At 36.0% G+C, this 20,733-nt stretch overlaps 1 protein-coding gene across 8 annotated transcripts in view; it reads left to right on the top strand.

Annotated features, from left to right (window-relative positions):
* The window catches only part of LOC128213734 (uncharacterized), a 32,395-nt gene extending 13,719 nt beyond the window's left edge, over nucleotides 1–18,676 (top strand). For all 8 annotated transcript variants that reach the window (XM_052919763.1, XM_052919758.1, XM_052919762.1 and 5 more), the window contains 17 exons: nucleotides 280–367; nucleotides 2,392–2,423; nucleotides 2,587–2,678; nucleotides 3,217–3,349; nucleotides 3,563–3,640; nucleotides 3,884–4,023; nucleotides 4,243–4,418; nucleotides 7,544–7,627; nucleotides 10,597–10,754; nucleotides 11,168–11,283; nucleotides 11,845–12,046; nucleotides 12,338–12,406; nucleotides 14,810–14,881; nucleotides 15,247–15,542; nucleotides 16,381–16,481; nucleotides 16,977–17,080; nucleotides 17,507–18,676. In XM_052919763.1, the coding sequence (XP_052775723.1) occupies nucleotides 280–367; nucleotides 2,392–2,423; nucleotides 2,587–2,678; nucleotides 3,217–3,349; nucleotides 3,563–3,640; nucleotides 3,884–4,023; nucleotides 4,243–4,418; nucleotides 7,544–7,627; nucleotides 10,597–10,754; nucleotides 11,168–11,283; nucleotides 11,845–12,046; nucleotides 12,338–12,406; nucleotides 14,810–14,881; nucleotides 15,247–15,542; nucleotides 16,381–16,481; nucleotides 16,977–17,080; nucleotides 17,507–17,533 (1,968 nt within the window). In that variant the 3' untranslated portion in view covers nucleotides 17,534–18,676. The remainder of the gene's footprint in view (nucleotides 1–279; nucleotides 368–2,391; nucleotides 2,424–2,586; nucleotides 2,679–3,216; nucleotides 3,350–3,562; nucleotides 3,641–3,883; nucleotides 4,024–4,242; nucleotides 4,419–7,543; nucleotides 7,628–10,596; nucleotides 10,755–11,167; nucleotides 11,284–11,844; nucleotides 12,047–12,337; nucleotides 12,407–14,809; nucleotides 14,882–15,246; nucleotides 15,543–16,380; nucleotides 16,482–16,976; nucleotides 17,081–17,506) is intronic.
* Nucleotides 18,677–20,733: the final 2,057 nt, after the last annotated feature.

Raw genomic sequence — 20,733 nt, 5'->3', positions numbered from 1 at the left:
ACAGGATTCATCTAATTTCAATGATGGCACACGATATGGGAAATAAAATATTTGAAGTTTGTGCTGGAACTCTTTAAGCCTTTTTGCACCAATATTCATAGTAAATAAAGTCTTAAGTATTGGTTCCGTCTTCCATAGATGAAATGACAGGATATCTAGGTCTTGATTGGGGGAAATGTTTAGGAAGACTCCTGAGTTTGAAATAAAAAACCTATAAACCTGTGAGTCTGTGTTGTCTAGCAATGTTTGTATTGATGCTTAATATTATTTCTCATGCAGGCACTTGAAGCCCTTGGCCAGCTGCATGTGCGAGACCGACCCAACAGGAAACAGTACTTCCACCTTAACGCACTCATGAACGATAAAGGTTTGTGTTCTTAAACTAAGGTACATGACTTTGTATACCATAAGTTAAACTTATATTTATAAATTATCAATAATTATATATTACAATCAGGTTATCACCACTGTTTTGCTCATGTCTTGTTCTTTGGCCATGAAATTCTAAATTATCATTCAAGGACAGGTGTTGTTTTTTGTCCAGGGGGAGCTTTAAGGATTGTTCGATATCGGTCGTCTATGATTGCCCAATAAAACTTGCTCAAAATGTTTGTCTAGATCATTTTGGGGTCATAATTGGTGTTTAGTCAAGTGGGGTTAAAAAGTAAGTAAATAGGTCAAGTCAAAGAAAATTTTGTTAACACTCTTGAAGCTACAATTTTGACCCAGTGTGGAGAAAAAAGTTATTTTCTTGATCAAATGAACTAAAAACCTTGCACTACTCTAAAAGCCACATTTCTGATCCAACATCAATTAATTTTAGCCAGTATGTTAGTCCTTTAGATTTTATGTCAAATCAAAGAAAAACCTAATAAAAACACTGAAAACAACAATTTTGACCTAAAATTAATAAAACTTTGTCAGAATGTTTGTTTATATAAAATGTTGGTCAAGTTCGATAGTGGGGAATGTGATGCTTACAAGTAGGCCCCTTGGTTAAATAAATGAAATTGCTCCTAGAATTATATAAAGAAACTCTTGTCTTAAACTGAGAGACCCATAGGTTTGATATACAAATTTGTAGTGTAATGTCTAGAGTTCCTCTACCAAATTCTTTCAAATCATGGTTCTGTCCTGGGGTCAATTTTATTTTACATAAATATATAGAAAGCAGCACTTAAACAAGGGTTTGAACCTCATTAAAGCCTGATTTCATTTTGACAAAGTGATATTGCAGCAGGAGGTATGCTTATAGATAAAAAATTAAATGATGTTGAAAAATATTTGACTGAGTTTCATGAAGATCTGATTAACAATGTTTGATATAAATTATGAACTCATTTTTTCTTGCTTGATTTGACCAGTGACCTAGTTTTTACCCATACTGACCCATATTCACATTTGTCCACAATTGTCCTAAATAGCACATTGAGAAATATTCTGACTGAGTTTTTAGAACTTGGATAAACACTGTTGAATTTATAAAAGGAATAAGAAAGTTCAACATAATTTTGTCTCTCTATTTGACCTAGTGAGTAGTAACCTAGGGTTTTGCCCGAGATATCACATCTCATGAAGATTGGAATAAACATTGATGAATTTAGGAATGCAAATTTTGTCTTAATATTTGATGTAGTGACCTATTTCTACCAGAGATGGCCCATCTTCAAACTGGTTTCAAGTATCATACTGATAAATATTCAGACAAAGTTCCATGAAAATCAGATACAAACTTGTTGAATTTATAACATGAAAAACAGAATATCTGAATTGCTTTAGAAATGGATATGCAAACAATTTTCAGTCTTTTATTGGATAATATTAACTTGACCTTTCGACCTACCTTTTTATGTTTGAAACTGCAGCATTGAAATTTTGACTAGGTACAGTTTACCAAACAAGTTTCAATATTGCTCTTTGGTGGTCTTGATGGTGCAGTTTTGAAAACCATTGTCACTTCTTTCTTGGATAACTTTGATGGAGAAACATCTTATCATTTTTCATACTAACTCATTGATGTTTACACTTTTTCAACTTTGTCATTGGTTGACATTGAATAAGACCTTTAGACATACCTGGTACTGCTTTGTTTAAACTACATCCATGAAAAGCAATCAAATGGTAAGGGGTTTCAAATGATAAAAAAATACATCACTTTTACTGTGAAAGTGTTAGTATTCTCTGTGGCAGTGATGCTGCTGCCTTCATCATGCAAAACTAGTTAAGCCTTCAAAGATATGAAAAAGTAACTGTTGTGCATGAACCTATTAACAGAAGTAAGTCCAATCACTCTGACTAGATTATTGTTTTGTCCCATGATTCATTGAAGAAAATGGTCAAGTATTGGTACCTGCTTGCAGTGCTTATGTTAACAATATATTTCCATTTCAGCCAAAGATCCTGGAATGGTAGTGCAGATACCGGTATGTTCATTTCACAATGTCACAATGCAAAACAAAGTTTTTAAAGAAAACTGCTAATTATAATTCAACCCAAATTTGTAAAAGGTTACAAACTTGTACATGTATGTTTCAACAACAACACCTATGGGTAGGTGTTTCATACAGTGGTTCATATACATTACAGTTGCAAGTTGCCGTCCGATACAAACAGTTTGACATCCTTATGAACCAAGTGTTTCTCACTCTCATGAACATGATGTGGATCAAGTTTGCAAGGTGAGAACAGCTTCAATGCTGGTTTGCTTTAGAACAAACATTATAGTTAAAGAAAATGTTTTAAGAAAATTGTTCCTTTGTGTAACAATTATCATCCTTTCATCCATCCAGATAGTGTTATTCCTCTGTTTTTTAAAGATTTATAGTGATACTCATTTTTGTTCTGACTTCAAATTAACTTAATTTTAACAATGGTCACAATTACCTCAAGGCATATTTTATGCCAAACGCTAGTGTTAGAATCCAGGCTTGTTCATTTAAAATTCTAACTTCGAGGACTGTTATAGTGATGAAAAAGGAGTTTTTGAAACTGAAGAATTGTCTTGATGTCTGTTGGACAATAATCCTAGTTTCTGTATTGTGAATCAAGACCTGATATAAACATGTCCATTGTATTGAGTTATCTGTTTATTCAATGCTTTATCTGCTTATGATTTTCTACAACTGTATTTGTAATTTGTTAAATTGCATGATTTAATGGTGCTTTAGGTGGCACACATATTGGATGATTGTTTTTACATGATAAATTATGATTCAGGTGGCGCGCATATGGGGGATTGTTTTTCAACTTTTCGTACATCCTGCTGTGGACGGTTTATGGTGTGGTCATAGAGTATGACAAGAGACATGACTACGTGCTTCCAGAACAATGGTGGAGAATTATACTCATTGTATGTGCAGATTTGTTATTGGTTTTCGTTGATGCAAACACATTGTACATTTATTTCACTGTAAACATACTAAAAGTTAAACATTAAAAAGTGTGTGTAAGTTTCAACAGGCAAAGACAACAGAAAACGAGTGCACAGTATTACAAACATGAACAGATCTAAAATACTAACACAGTTAAACTCTTGTAGTAATGCACACATTGTATCTTCTAGATTGCTGCCGTGGGGATCACAATGTGGCAGATCGTGGATGAAATCCGGGAATATCGACGTTCAAGTTACCTCCATAGTGTATGTTTTGTCTTTGACCTTTTCAAATTAATATAATGCATTTTACTCCATTGATGACCATTCCGTGCCTTTTCTTTGGCTTTTCCACCTACAATTAGTACTGCTCAGATTAAATTTGGCTGTACTGGTTTTTCAACTTTTAGTCATAAGTCTATCAAAATACCATCTCCTACTTTACAATTGTGAGGTACACCTTTGCTTGTCCTAAGTAAAACATAGATTCATGATTTCCATTGTCGTCAGAACTACCAAGATTGGCGGGAAAAAGAGATAGAGGAGGACCTGAAGTTTTGTCACCCACGCTGGCCGGAGGAGAGACTTTTCCTTGAGAATGAGCTAGAGAATGTGAGGAGTTCCCACACAAATTATCTGTCCGACATGTGGTGAGTATGCTATAGATATTCTCTCATAAATATTAAATTAGGCAAATACATTTTTTGCTGCTTTGGATTAAAAGTCAGATCAGTGGCATGTTTAAAAAAAAACACAATAAAATCTGGCATTATATGGTTCAAACATTCTTTCACATTCTATTGATAATATTGAGTTATCGTTATTTTCTTGTTACTATTCTTTAAAACTTTCCACTTAACCACTTCCAGGAACTGGTTTGATTGGATTTGTTACACCCTCCTGTTGGCTGTGATTGGCACACATATTGCTGACATTATTTCCCACACTGACCAGCTTGCCAGACACCATATTCGCCTCACTGCTGTTGTCATCATTTTCCTCTGGCTACGCCTCATGAAGAATATTCGTGCTTTTGCTCTTTTAGGTGAGAAAGTAAGCTTGTCTGATATTGAAGAAAAATAGAATTGTCATAGGTTTGGCTTCATCAGAGTTGTTTTTTAGCTCTATTGGCCCAAGGCAAGAAGAGCTTATGTGATGGTAATGTGTACGTAGTATGTGCGTCCGTGCGTCTGTAAACAATTCCTTGTTAACACGATACAGTCTTCAGTTTTGATTGTATCTCGATGAAACTTGTACAGTATCTAGATATCTATTAGAGCTTGGTTCCTTTTGAAAACCAGCCAGATCTGCCTATGCATGCCTAGATTATGGGCCTTGATAGTATAAAAAAATGCTATTGTGTAAACAATTGCTTGTGAACAAGATACAGTCTTCAGTTTTGAGTGTAGCTCAATGAAACTTGTACAGTATTTAGATATCCATTAGAGCTCAGTTCCTTTCGAAAACCAGCCAGATCCGCCCATGCATGCCTAAATTATGGGCCTTGAAAGCATAAAAAATCTGTGCGTCTGTAAACAATTGCTTGTGAACAGGATCCTGTCTTCAGTTTTGATTGTATCTCAATGAAACTTGAATGTACAGTATTTAGATATCTATTTAAGCCCAGTTCCTTTTGAAATCCAGCCGGATCCGCCCATGCATGCCTAGATTATGGGTCTTGAAAGTATAAAAAAATGCTATTTTTAGCTAAGTATATTTTTAGCCAAGTCTTCATGAGCGAAGTCTATTTTTAGCCAAGTTTACATGTAAAGTCACAATTGCTTGTGAATGTTTGTTCAAATTATGCCCCTGTGGTCATTTCTGGCCATGCCCCCGGGTTCACAGGTTTGGTATACTTAAATTGGGATATGTTAAAAACCTTTTTGTCTGAAACAGCTATGCAGATCCTTGCTATTTTGAACAAGGCTTAATTTAGTGGTCCACTACCATGGTTATTCATTTTATTCCCCTTGGGTCAAAACTGGCACTGCCCCAGGGGTCACAAGTTTCCTAGAGACTTATTTAAGAAATATTTTCAATATCTTCTTGTTTCAAACCACAAGGCCCATACCTTTGATATTTGTTGTGGAGCATCATATGATGACCGTCTAGCAAAACATTTCAAATTATGTCCCTTGGGCAAAAGCTGGCCTCACCCGTTTTGACTTACTTTTTAATTTTTAAATATACAGCAATGATATTTTGACCATGTGTACAGTTTTGCAAACAAACATCAATGTTGTCCTCGGATGTCCTTGACTTTGACCTTTTGACAAACTTTTTTATTTTTAAGGCTACAGAAATGAAATTATGACCATTAGTACAGTTTTGAAAGCAAATATTTTTTTATCCTCAGATAACCTTTACTTGGCATAAAATAGTTCATGCAACTAATCTGCTTACAACATTTTCTGTCCTCAGATGTTGAACGTGCAGCGTTTTCAGCTAACCCAAACACAAAAAGTGAACTATATATTTGTTGCCTATTACTCATACGTTCATGCTCTGGATTGAAAATTACAACAAGAGCCATGCCAGTAGAGCACAGACCCTCTTGGGCCTCGTGTTTAATATTCCCGAAGGTTGGCATAAAATAATCAGACCATCTGTCTATCTGTTCGTCCCAACAGTTTCTGATCAATATCTGAAGAACACTTTGGCGCTTGGACATCAAACTTGGTAGACAGGTTAGTACTGATCAGCAGATGAACCCTATTCATATTGAGGTCATTAGGTCAAAGGTTAAGTTCATGGTAACTTGGAGCTGAAGATCTGTTTCTGATCAATTACTGAAGAACTATATGGCCAGGGACTTCAAATTCAGTAGGCAGGTTGATAATGACCAGCAGAGAAATCATATTGATTTTCAAGTCAGCAATTCAAAAGTTGTGGTGACCTTGAGCTGAAAGTCTGTTTCCTATCAATAACTGAAGTAAGCTTTGGCACATTGACCTCAAACTTGGTAGTCAGGTTGGTTCTGGCCAGCAGATGAACCCTATTGATTTGAGGTCAGTGTGTCAAAGGTCATGTTCTGGTGACCTTTCCTTTTCCAATCAATAAATGAAAAACACTTATGTCCAGAGACCTGAAACTTGATAGACAGGTTGAAAATGACCAACAGATAACCTTCATTGATATTGAGGTCAGTTGGGCATAGGTCAATTTCATGTTGTCTTTAAATATAAAAAAATGTGAAATTATTAATTATCTTTAGAAAGCTTAGGCTCAGGGACCTCAAAATAAGTAGGCAGGTTAGTACTGACCAGCTGATTAACTCTTTTGTTTTTGAGATCAGTGTGTCAAATGCTTGTGGTGACCCCATTCTAAAAATCTATTTCCAATCAATAATTAAAAAAGCTAAGGCCCACAGACCTCAAACTCAGAAGGCAGTTATGACCAGCACAGTGATGAACCCTATTGATTTGGTCAGTGGGTCAGAGGTCAAGGTTGTGGTAACGTCTAGCTAAAAATCCATTTTCAATCAATAACTAAAGAACTCTTTGAATCAGAGCGAGTTGACATCAACCCCATCTTTGCATTCATACCCAAGATGACCATTGTGGGCATTTGCCATGTTCCTGTGAAACTTTAACCTTGTCCAAAGCTCATAAACCTTTGAGCAGAAGACAGCTTGGTGAAAATGTTCACTATGACAATTTGCAGGTGTATAGCAGGCTTCATAATCCTGGATTAAATAGTTTTGAGTTATGCCTCTACATTTAGTGAAAAAAATGGTCAAGGATTGGAATATATGCTAGTAGTGTTCTTGTTATTATATATGTATATCACTACTTCTACTGTTGGTAATAATAATAATAGTGAATTTATTTATTGAAGGTAACTCATTCAGCTATGTAATATAACTTGTTTACCATATGGCCTTCATAAAAATTGGTTCAGCAATGCAAACAACAAACAAATTCACTAAAAAAACGTATTTAAACCCATGCACATTTAAATGCATGCACTCGTGCAAACATGACCTCACAAAACATTCTAAAAGTGGAAAGTTATCATGGTATAATTTATAATCTTCAACAACAAAGTCAATTTCATCTGGTCTATGGTGTTATATTTTCAGGACTTTGATTCCTCTGCAAAGTATACCATATATAGGTGAATGATTGCTATATTTTTATCAAAATTGAACCTGCCTTTGTCCCATTTCAGGGCCTTTTGTTGTAATGTTGGGAACCATGGCACAAGACTTGCTCAAGTTTGCCTTCTTATACTTCGAGTTCTACATTCCATATTGTAAGTATTTTGTAGCTTATCTTCTTAAAAATTAATGAGCTTGTATTTTGACTGGTGTATGAATATGAAGATATATATTTAATTGATTGAACTATCTAAATAACTCTTAAAAATTTGTTTAATTACTCACTGCAAAAAGTACACTAACCTGAGCAAGACATTTTGTGTATCCTTGAGTGAAAATTGACATGAATGAAAGTCTTTATCTATCTGCACCATTTCCAGAGCATGCCTTCTGTTCATAACTATATCCACTGTTTCCAGTGTGTGCCTTCTGTCTATATCTATCTCCACTGTTTCCAGTGTGTGCCTCCTGTCCATTATTATCTCCACTGTTTCCAGTGTGTGCCTTCTGTCCATAATTATCTCCACTGTTTCCAGTGTGTGCCTCCTGTCCATAATTATCTCCACTGTTTCCAGTGTGTGCCTTCTGTCCATAATTATCCCCACCTTATCCAGTGTGTGCATTCTGTCAATAATTATCTCTTTCCAGTGTGTGCCTTCTGTTCATAACTCTCCCCACCTTTTCCAGTGTGTGCATTCTGTCAATAATTATCTCCTCCGTTTCCAGAGCGTGCCTTCTGTCCATAATTATCTCCACCGTTTCCAGAGCGTGTATTCTGTCAATAATTATCTCCACCATTTCCAGTGTGTGCCTTCTGTCCATAACTATCCACCGTTTCAAGTGTGTGCCTTCTGTCAATAACTATCTCCACCATTTCCAGTGTGTGCCTTAATCTGTCTATAACTATCCACCGTTTCAAGTGTGTGCCTTCTGTCAATAACTATCTCCACTGTTTCCAGTGTGTGCCTTCTGTCCATAACTATCTCCACCATTTCCAGTGTGTGCCTTCTGTCTATAACTATCCACCGATTCAAGTGTGTGCTTTCTGTCAATAACTATCTCCACTATTTCCAGTGTGTGCCTTCTGTCCATAACTATCTTTACCATTTCCAGTGTGTGCCTTCTGTCCATATCTATCTCCACCATTTCCAGTGTGTGCCTTCTGTCCATAACTATCTCCACCATTTCCAAAGCGTGCCTTCTGTCCATAACTATCTCCACCATTTCCAGTGTGTGCCTTCTGTTCATAACTATCCCCACCTTTTCCAGTGTGTGCATTCTGTCAATAATTATCTCCTCCGTTTCCAGAGCGTGCCTTCTGTCCATAATTATCTCCACCGTTTCCAGAACGTGTATTCTGTCAATAATTATCTCCACCATTTCCAGTGTGTGCCTTCTGTCCATAACTATCCACCGTTTCAAGTGTGTGCCTTCTGTCAATAACTATCTCCACCATTTCCAGTGTGTGCCTTAATCTGTCTATAACTATCCACCGTTTCAAGTGTGTGCCTTCTGTCAATAACTATCTCCATTGTTTCCAGTGTGTGCCTTCTGTCCATAACTATCTCCACCATTTCCAGTGTGTGCCTTCTGTCTATAACTATCCACCGATTCAAGTGTGTGCTTTCTGTCAATAACTATCTCCACTATTTCCAGTGTGTGCCTTCTGTCCATAACTATCTTTACCATTTCCAGTGTGTGCCTTCTGTCCATATCTATCTCCACCATTTCCAGTGTGTGCCTTCTGTCCATAACTATCTCCACCATTTCCAAAGCGTGCCTTCTGTCCATAACTATCTCCACCATTTCCAGAGTGTGCCTTCTGTCCATAATTATCTCCACTGTTTCCAGTGTGTGCCTTCTGTCCATAACTATCTCCACCAATTGCAAAGCGTGCCTTTTGTCCATAACTATCTCCACCATTTCCAGAGCATAACTGTCCATAACTATCTTCACTGTTTCCAGAGCATGCCTTCTGTCCATAACTATCTCCACCATTTCCAGAGCATAACTTCTGTCCATAACTATGTCCACTGTTTCCAGAGCGTGCCTTCTGTCCATAACTATCTCCACTGTTTCCAGAGCGTGCCTTCTGTCCATAACTTTCTCCACTGTTTTCCGAGTGTGCCTTCTGTCCATAACTATCTCCACTGTTTCCAGAGCATTCCTTATGTCCATAACTATCTCCACTGTTTCCAGAGCATGACTTCTGTCCATAACTATCTCCACTGTTTCCAGAGCATGACTTCTGTCCATAACTATCTCCACTGCTTCCATAGCATGACTTCTGTCCATAACTATCTCCACCGTTTCCAGAGCATGCCTTCTGTCAATAATTATCTCCACTGTTTCCAGTGTGTGCCTTCTGTCCATAACTATCTCCACTGTTCCCAGTGTGTGCCTTCTGTCCATAACTATCTCCACTGTTTCCAGCCCATGCCTTCTGTCAATAAGTATCTCCACTGTTTCCAGTGTGTGCCTTCTGTCCATAACTATCTCCACTGTTCCCAGTGTGTGCCTTCTGTCAATAACTATCTCCACTGTTTCCAGTGTGTGCCTTCTGTCCATAACTATCTCCACCATTTCAAGAGGGTGCATTCTGTCCATAAATTTCCCCACCATTTCAAGAGGGTACCTTCTGTCCATAACTATATCCAACATTTCCATTGTTAGCCTTTTGTCCATTACTTTGTCCACCATTTCCAGAGAAGCTTTCTGTCCATAACTATCTTCACCATTTGCAGTATCTGCCTTCTTTCCATAACATTCTCTACAATTTAAAGTTTTGGTGCCCTCTATTCATAACTTTCTCCACCATTCGAAGTATGTGCCTTCTGTCCATAACTGTCTCCACCATTTGCAGTATGTGCCTTCTGTCCATAACTTAGTCCACCATTTCCAGAGGAGCTTTCTGTCCATACCTATCTTCACCTTTTGCAGTATGTGCCTTCTGTCCATTTCTTTCTCCACCATTTGCAGTATGTGCCTTCTGTCCATAACTTTCTCCACCATTCGAAGTATGTGCCTTCTGTCCATAACTTCGAAGTATGTGCCCTCTATTCATAACTGTCTCCACAATTTGCAGTATGTGCCTTCTTTTCATAACTGCCTCCACCATTTGCAGTGTGTGCCTTCTGGATGATATTTGGAGGAACAAAGTTTCCCATGAATGACAATGGGACCGTGCGAGCAGAGAATGTTACAGTGCCGGGGTTTGAAAAATTTAATGATGCCATGTTTACCATGTGGAGAATGACCCTCGTCGATGAATACGCTTATGAGGTATGCTTAGTATTAAATGCCAAACTATCATAAACATGATGAAACTTGAAGGTGTCAAAAAAAATCTGTAATATGTGAAGGAACTAAGAAGTTGTATTTTCTATAAAAGAAATACAGAGTGAAAAATCATTCAAACTGTGGGCACTGGGTCTGTATTAGAGCCAATCATGGAGTAATTATTTACTTTATCATATACCGGTATTTGTTATTTTGATAAATATTTTAACAAGGCGAACGTCTATTGAGTACTTGAAGTTGAAAACACAGTTGAGGAAGTGAAATGAATTAATTTGCCGCCATCTGCATCATTCCTGCTGATTTAAAATTTAACTAAGATCCTTTATTGAAAACTGTTCCTGTTGCCCTCCCCCTCAACCCTCGCCAATATGTTATAATCCTTACCCCCCTTGCAGGACATGGTGAGCATAGATAACGTGATGGCTCCACTGCTAGTGGCTACCTGGCTCTTCCTGTCCGCCGTTCTGTGCCTCAACCTCCTCATTGCCCTTTTCTCAGATACTTTTCAGAGGTAACTACTTATCAACAACAGCAGCTCTTATTTTCAAAAAAGAAATGTTCCAGTTTATTCATCATCTGCTTGATAAAGGTTAACACCATACATTGTAGATGTATACATGTAGCTCCTTCTGTTGTTCATTATTAGGTATTTAGCAAGTAAATGTTAGTATAAACAGTCTATATTTAGGTAAACAACACATGATAAAGAATACAAATATAAAGCATAATCAAACAAGTACAAGTGAAAATGCAAGCTAAAGTACACGGAGAATGCATAATGTTGGTCAAAATGAATAGACAGGATCGAGAAGAAAGCTTATACAATGTTTCGTTTCTGGAAGTCAATGTCTTAGTAAACATATTGTTTTTGTAGTGAAATATTTTTCAAGCTGTTCAGCATCTTGTGATATTTCAGAATTTCTTACTGTGTTTCCATGATTAAAATGTGTACGCATAAAAATATAAGTTAAAAACTTTTTCTTAAAAGAGTTACATCATGCTGAGAATGAGCTAAACCTCCATTTGAAGTCATTTATCAAGCATTTCCCGTATTGTTCTATATCCCTTCCAGAGTGTATGACAATGCCAAAGCGAATGCCGTGATGCAGAAGTGTATCATGATCCTGTCATTCTGGGAAGGTATGAGTAACGAGGCAAGGTTCAAGTTCATGGACTTCATCAGCAATGAGTGCTCTCCCTTTAAGGACGACTACGATGATGATATGACCGACACTGATGGCCAAGATCTACAGAAAGTTACCATACAGATAAAGGTGGGCTGAATAGTTCTATTTTTTATGGCATAAATTATTTCACTGTCTCCTTTCACTGTCTCCAACTATAACACCATTGCTGTTGACAGTACTAATAGATACAAATTTACAGTTAGCTTTATTGGTTTAATTTAAATACAGTCCAAACCAATCATTTACATGTGGTCATGCATGACTAGTAATATTGTATATGTATACATATTATTGAGCAACTTTACAGTGTAGACAAAAACCAGCTACATTCTCTCTTCCACATTGAATAATCATTTTTTTTTGGAAATCTCCTTTCAGGAAGAGTTAGACGAGATGAAAAGACGTTGGCACGACCAGTTTGGTGACGAGGATGATAAAACAGCGCTGGTATGTCAATGTATACTGGCTTTTACTCTTGAATGAGGTCATGTTTGTCTTTTATTGACATGTGTTTTCAATTCTTGATGTTCGATATTGTGGATAGAGCCTTTTCATCGTATTATCGGCATAAAACATTCAGTTGAAAGTTTGATGTCATACTACCATCCATTATGGTTCTTTTGTTGCATGGTAGAAAGAAACAGATAGTATTTTCGAGAGTTTGGTAAGAAAGCCTTGAGCTTGAGCATGCTATGATAATTGTCATGAAAAAATAGCCAAATCAGAAAATCATTGTAAATGCTTCATGTTGGTTTAAAAAGTTGCAATGGTTTGAGCTTGCTATTTTGTGATTTTGAGAGCAGAATCTTAGCAGGTGTCTGTTTTGGATTAACGATTGTTACAGTAAACATTTAAATACTGTAATATTTTGATCCATTACCAAATTTTTAATCCACATTATTAATGTTGGAATAATTTGGTTGGAATATACTTTACCATCACCATTTGATTTTACAGCTCTTTAGGGTAGGTAAAAAACGAAGAATCTATGCATTTAAAACATACTTGCATGTTTTGTCTTCAGATTATGTTTTTTTTCGTATTTATTCACCACCATTTCATTACACTTTCTAGCATTTCATCTCATGTTACATTTTAAAAGTATTAATGTTGATGCATTGCACAATGTTGAAGTAACAGCTAAGATTGTAAATTTGGTAAAGGTTCAAGAAACAACACTGGTTTCCCATATTCGGCCATACAAATTGATGAACTTGATGTTATTGCTCTTAAAAGTACAAAGATGGCTTCCTGGCCCCAACATCATGAATATGCTCAAGTCGTTTCTCAATCTACACTAAATTTTAGCTCGCCAATTCAACAAACATGTAGAGCTATACTTCTCTTACGTTCGCATCACACCTTGGCTAAGGTTTTTCATGGAAGCATATTTAATTTTTAATATCAGCAAAAACATCATGTTTTGCATTGAAACATTAGACATGTGTTCCCATCTATCCAATCTACTTAGTTAATGAAGTAAGATAGTTCCATCTTGCATATAGTGCCTTATTAAGGCCCTAGAAATTCTTGTTCAGGTTTTGAATGTAAGCAAACATAGGTTGATATCTCAGTCACAATGTGATGTATTGCACTGAGACTAGTCAAATGTGATGTATTGCACTGAGACTAGTCAAATGTGATGTATTGCACTGAGACTAGTCAAATGTGATGTATTGCACTGAGACTAGTCAAATGTGATGTATTGCACTGAGACTAGTCAAATGTGATGTATTGCACTGAGACTAGTCAAATGTGATGTATTGCACTGAGACTAGTCAAATGTGATGTATTGCACTGAGACTAGTCAAATGTGATGTATTGCACTGAGACTAGTCAAATGTGATGTATTGCACTGAGACTAGTCAAATGTGATGTATTGCACTGAGACTAGTCAAATGTGATGTATTGCACTGAGACTAGTCAAATGTGATGTATTGCACTGAGACTAATATGACAGTATTCAATCAGCCTACCTACTTAATTAATTAATGAAGCAAGTTCGATAACTCTTTTTTGAATATAATGCAAATTGACCCTTTATTATTCGACTAAAAAATTCTGGTTACCGTTTTGCATGTAACCACATGTCAATATCTCACCAATATCTGCTTGATGTATTGCAATGAAAAAAAAATAATTCCAGATATCATATATCAGTTATAATGCATTATATGTTGATAGGCATCATTGCTCAGTATTTCTAGACCAGAAGATGTTCTTTAGAAATAACTCAAAAATATATCATTTTTCTGTGGAATATTGACTAAAAAAATTTATCAACACAATCTTGGAGAGAAAACACTTATGAAAAGATTAAAAATGTATTAAATGTTAAAAAACTGTATGCTATTTTTTTTGTGTTGAGTTAAGATTGAGAAATGGCTTTTGTGATATTGGGGCCTGCAATCAATTTTGGTGTGTTTATGCTTTTAAGTGTTGAAGTTGTGAAAGATAAATCATGAAAGATCTCCGTTTGATGCTTTTTAAACTATTTTTTGAAAGTTTATTGAATTTTGCATGAATCTGTTTTGGTCTAGATAGATAAGTTATTTTATAATTATAATCAAAATATTTTATTCATTATTAAAGATCGGGTATAATAAAAACGGAGTTATAAAAACTGAAAACTCTCTTGAAATGAATATTGATCATAAATGATTATCAATGTTTTACAATCCTCTTTTAATTTTATGATAAATTTTTAGTTTTTAACAGTCATCATGCACATATTCTCTTAACTTTTTCTTCTTTTTCTATATAAGGGTTTTCTAAGTGTCATTGTCAATAAAACCCAATGGTATGCCTGCAAATAAGTTTCTTCAATTTTCAACACTTGGATGTTTGCAGGAGGAGCTAGTGGAAGAGGAAGAAGAACGCAAATCGAAGAACAACAAGATGGTCACCACTGCCAAATTTGAGGTAACAAATTGGTATAACTTATCAATCATGACCGGAAGTGGTCAGTTAAAGTTATTGAATTGTTGAGGTGTTTTTATTTAAATGGAATTGAATTTGAATTGCACACTGTACTTCAACATGTCTGCCATTTTTACACACAGCTTTCCCTATGCATTGAGCACTTTCACTATAAGATATTGTATAAGTTTATTGTTTAGCTTAAGTTTCACATTAACATGAGATTACTAGTATCTTTTTTTATAAAATACTACTATAAACTTATTCATTATGCCATATGCAATCCTGTCTGTGTGTAGTTTGTGCCATACTGAGTGTAACTTTGCACTTTGTGGTGCTAAGGACTAATTTGCTCTTCTATACAACAGAATGAGTTGGATGGTCTGAGGGATGCTCTCTGTCAGGGCCTCACACTTCTACAACAGCAGCAGGACCAGATGATGAACCAGTTCAAACGTGAGATGAAAATGGTCAAATCTCTGCTGCTAGACCTCCACGGAGGAGTAGGGGGTCCCGGGTCCCAGGGTGGTGATGGTGGCCCAGGGTACGGCATGCCCTACACGGCCCGAGGGGGTTACGCAGCTCCCATGGGACAGATGGTCCCACAGCAACCACAGATGATGCCCATGGCGGGGTTTCAACAGCCTTTGGATGTCGGTCAGGAGTAAGTGGCTTTTGAGCTGTTGAAATTGATAAAATTATAATGCTTCATGAAGGTTTTCACTGATTAAAGCTGCACTCTTACAGATTGAACGTTTTGACAACTTTTTTTTTTTTTGTCATGGAAAGACCCAATTTTTGCATAAATATCTGCAAACCAGTGATATAAACTGCTGACTAAAGATCAGATCACAGATTTTCATATTTCCGTTCGAAGATTAATGTTTTATGGCTTAAACCGTTACTAACGGTTTAAGAACAATGCATATAACATTAATTTTTTAACTTACCGTAGGTATATCTACGGTAAGTTAAAAAAGGTAAGGTATATCTACGGTAAGTTAAAAAATTGATGTTATATGCATTTTTCTTAAACCGTTAGTAACGGTTTAAGCCATAAAACATTAATTTTCGAACGGAAATATGAAAATCTGCGATCTGATCTTTTGTCAGCAGTCTTATATAACTGGTTTCCATGGATTTTCGCAAAAATTGGCTCGTTCCAAGACAAAAAATAAAATAGTTGTCAAAACTTTCAATCTGTGAGAGTGCAGTTTTAAAATGCCTAGAGTGATTTATTCACTGTGGTTTCATTTTGAATTAGGTTTTTTGAGTTTCGATTTTTTCTCAGTACGTTTTAGTTTAAACCATTTTATAAATTTTAAGTTAAAAATACTATGTGAAGTAAAAACAATTATAAAATAAAACTACACAGGTAAATGTTCTTAAAATTATCCGTAAGTGCAATATGACAATTTTGATTGAATCTTAAAGCATTTTGACACCTGCATCAAATCTGCATTTTGTCTGAATTGAATAAACTAACCCAAAAAGTTTTTCAGTGAGAGAATGTTGTCAGCAAGAAGAAGAAGAAAGAAGTCTAAAACTACGCTAGATACAGGAAACTACCTGGACGCACAGCTACCAGGAGAAATAAACAGAGGTGGGGGCTTCTAGAAAATACAGATTGCTTTGAATTGAGAACACCTGGTCATGTATTTGATCAAGTAAGATGTTAACAGGGGCATCTATTGGTCAAGTAATGGTCCAATGAAGACTTCTTGAACTTTCGGTATCATATAGCAAAAGCTAGCTATTCTTAGAAATCTGGAAAACAGGAATTTCGAGGAATGCTCCAGGCTAGTCATTGTGGCTCCCTACAGCAACAGCTGGATTGTATCTAATACCCTGAATGTTCTCTTTTTTTGTATTTAGCACACATATTGGTTTTTGCCATCAGATGCTAAGCATTGAAACAGCAAAGTTAAAGTTTATAATACTTAAAAAATTCTGTTACGATAAAATAGTAAATAAAAAAAACATCATTTTGTCATTTATTGTCATTAATTTGCATGAGCAAAATGTTGGTTTTCATCCAGTCAATTTTAATACTTATTTTTGTTAAAACAGGCCTCAAAAGTAATTTAACGCATTCCAGGTATATTTGCCCCCAGCCCATTAATGGGCCAGCCCGCAGTGGAAGTGGCCACCCAGGACCCTGAAGACCCATACCAGGTGGACATTTCCAGCAGTGCTAGGCTGGTCAGTGCTTGCTACTATTTGATTGGTTCATTAGCCTGTCAGTTTTTCTAAGAAACAACTTTATGAAGTGACAGTCCGGGTGTGGGCATAATAAAATTATATTGGCCAATTTATAATTCATGAAAGTTGACATTTTAAACAGATAATGCAGTAAGTCCTCTCAGGATAAGTAAAATAATGTGTATGGAGTTATATTCTTTGAATCCCTTTATCAACAAAGGAAAACAGCTGCAGATATGCACTTGTAGAACAAAACCTTTTTGGTCACTGAAACCATTCAAATGGGATTTATTAATAGTGAGGAGTTGGATTTAACCATGACCATCTATTTACATGTATATAGTTGATGTATAAACAATGTTCATAAATGTGATACTTTTGGCTGCTTGATCATAAGATAATTATTATTTATGTTCCTTATTTCAGGCTCATGACCCTGATTCCATAGCATAACAGATGTGTTCCAGATAATGGTCTGTAAATGCTCATTCAGTTGTGGTCGAAAAAACAGTGAAATATTTACTATCTAACAATAATGTGCTGCAAGTTTTTATCTGATTCCCCATTGAAGCAAACAAGATTGCTTTATTTATTTGCTTGAGTATCAGATACTTGGCCCAAATTTCTCCAACAATCTTATTTACAGTTTAAAAGTTCCTCACGCTTAGCAAACTATTTTTTGTTGGCATAATTTGCGTATTTTTTCTCATTTTCATGAGATTTAAACCTTACATGTAGTTTATAAATTATCATAATTAACTAATATTTGTTTTGTTTATTCAAGTTGTTTGACTAAGTGATATAAGATACTTTAACCTATTACTCTTGAGATTTGGGAGAAATCTGGGTCAGCACTAGTGGTGCAAATAGGTGAAAAATTCATTTATGTCCCAATCGCTCCTATGAGGAATTTTTATATTATAATAGAATAATCCAGCATCAGCAGTATGATGTGATATGTGCCAGAATTATATGTATAAGATTAGTCTGTGATAAGTGCATTGTACCTGTACTGCTACTTCTACTTGTTAAACCATAGTTCTCTATTATTGTCTCATCACATTAACATATATTTATAGAATTTTATATTTTAAATTATATATTGCTTAACATGTTAAATATTAAATGAGATTGCTTAGAAACATTGATATCATCAAGTGTATAAAAAATATTTTAGTTCATTTGAGCATTATGTATGATGAAGTCTTTTTCTTAAATTTTAGTTATGTACATTATATTTTACCTTTAATATTTATATTTGTATTTTTTATCATATTTAGAGATACTTTACGCACACAACACCTTGATATTCAGATGTGTTACATGAGTTTGTGCAATTGTATTTAAATCTTGGTTCCGCAAGAACATGAAGGTCAAGGTGACTAACGAGTTTCAGTAAAAAGAAAATGATATGCTTTCAGCTGCATTTAAATACAGTCTGTGATATATTGTTATATAAAAAATCAACGGATAGTTTGATTTTTTTTTAAACTTTCGCTTTATATAGCTCAATCATATGCTAATTCATGAGTACGTTTTCTTGTTCTAGAAAGAATAAATGTAGCGAAAATAAAAAAATAAATAAAATAAAAATTGTTTATGTGTTAATGTTTGCCTTACTGCAATGGTGTAGTAATTTTAAAGTCAGGACACGCCTATGTACCTCCATAAAGGAGAAGAGAGGTCACACGACTGCAAGATGTCTGACCTTCACCTTTAGCATATGGTACCTTGGAATCGGACGCCCCGTCATATCGTTGTTTATAGTGAACATGTGTGGTTGTAGTAAAAAGAATCAACAAAAAGTGTGCTTCAGTCGTTTTAAAAACAAAGTAAAGTAATAACATTCAAGATACGAACCGCATGCATGTATGCTAACTGCATCGTAAAATCACTTTTTATACCTGTTCGACGTCCTTCTATCGACACACGAATTTGCGAACCCAAAACATAATACTATTGCATGTTTCTGGCGCATCTAAGCCTGATAATTCGACCTTTATGCGTGACCTTGAATTTTGAGCTAGAAACCTTGCTGCCATGTATCTTAATTAAGTGTGCGTAAACGGCCATCGGCAGATGACGGCCGATAACATACATTTCAGAAGTATTCTAATGTTTACTTTGAAAAAGTAGATGCAGTCAACACTGCTCACATTTGTGTTTATATCGGGTGTCGGCAGATCAAGTGTGTTTACATTTTCCATTCTTTAACTTTTTGTTTCTGTAATATCTTATTTGTTAAGAAACAGCTGCCCATGAGGAAAAACGGTCGTTCTTTATCTTTTGCATCAATATTCAACAGGTGCATCGATCTACAGGTGTTGATAATGTACTGCTGCATACTGTACCGATTAAACATACTTTTTCGGTTGAGTATTCCATATCCCCCAAGATAAGTTTACAATTTCTAGTCCAAAATGGTACATTTTGAGCGTGTAATATTACTTTTTTTCTCCGATATTAACCCGCTAGTGACTTAGTATTTTTTTCCATAGTAGACTAGTATTTCCGCACTTTCCACGCGAAAACACGAAATGGTAGAACACAGAAAACATTTTTAGACCCTTACCAACATTAAATTCATAAAGGAACAAAAGTTAAATATTCTCTAGTTCCCTTTCTGACTATATTTATATAAACGACAAATTATAATACAAAATAAACTGCACTTTTTACCCCAATCTTATACAAACAAAAGAAACATCTCTTCCGATGGTACTTCAATCTCAATCACTTAAAAATGTCATTTTTGTTAGCATCAATTACGTAGCGGACCAGCAGGCCTAACGTTCCTAATGTTTTTCTGCGCGCATGTGCATCCCACGGGCCACTTAATCCACGAACGTGGTTGAGAATACACCCCGCCTTCACAGCACTCGTTTATCACCTCAATATCGCCGTACACTATTTCACACTCCGTCTCCAGTTTCAAACGCCTAATAATACGTGGATAGTCTTGGAATACTCGCGAAAATGAGTAATCACAGCTATTGTCCCCGGAATCATGGTGGCACACGGCTTTCATCATCTGTCGGGGATACCGGGTTATGTTTACGTCCACTATCGTGTACCACGAGCACAACGAACGGTCCCGCGTCGATTGTAACGTAGAATGTGTCGTTGTGGGCATCTCGGGTACGTAGAACATACTGCGTTTCTTCCGTCTTTGAATACGCAGTTTCATCGCAGAGCTGAAAAAGTTGACATCTTCCCCATACAAAACGGCTGCAGATCTTTTCCAACGAAAATTCGTATTGTCCAGTGGGGTTATTTCCATGTGTTGATTGAGGGTCGGGTCCACTATAGGCGCTCTCCTGAGTTCATTATATAAGCTATTGGTTCGAGCCCATGCGTTCATTGTGCGATTTCGAGCTTGTAGTGCTTCGTATATACATTTGCGTTGCACTAATGTTTGAGCACCGTCACATATGTATGGAAAGGACGAGGATATGAAAACCATTGTGAGAACCTTTAGATACGTCATATAGACATCCATTTCAGTCAGTCCAGTTTTTATTTATTTGTATTACCCCATTTTTTACATAATTACACCAAATTCCGTTTTCTGTATCCGACAGATATCAAAACGATTATGAGCAGATATTTTAGGACTCCTTCCTTATGAACATTTCAGTGTCTTCAAAACTCTA

This window comes from Mya arenaria, chromosome 13, assembly GCF_026914265.1.
Source record: "Mya arenaria isolate MELC-2E11 chromosome 13, ASM2691426v1".
Classification (NCBI taxonomy): domain Eukaryota; kingdom Metazoa; phylum Mollusca; class Bivalvia; order Myida; family Myidae; genus Mya; species Mya arenaria.
The sequence above is the reverse complement of the archived record's forward strand: the minus strand, read 5'-3'. Positions and strand labels throughout refer to the sequence as shown.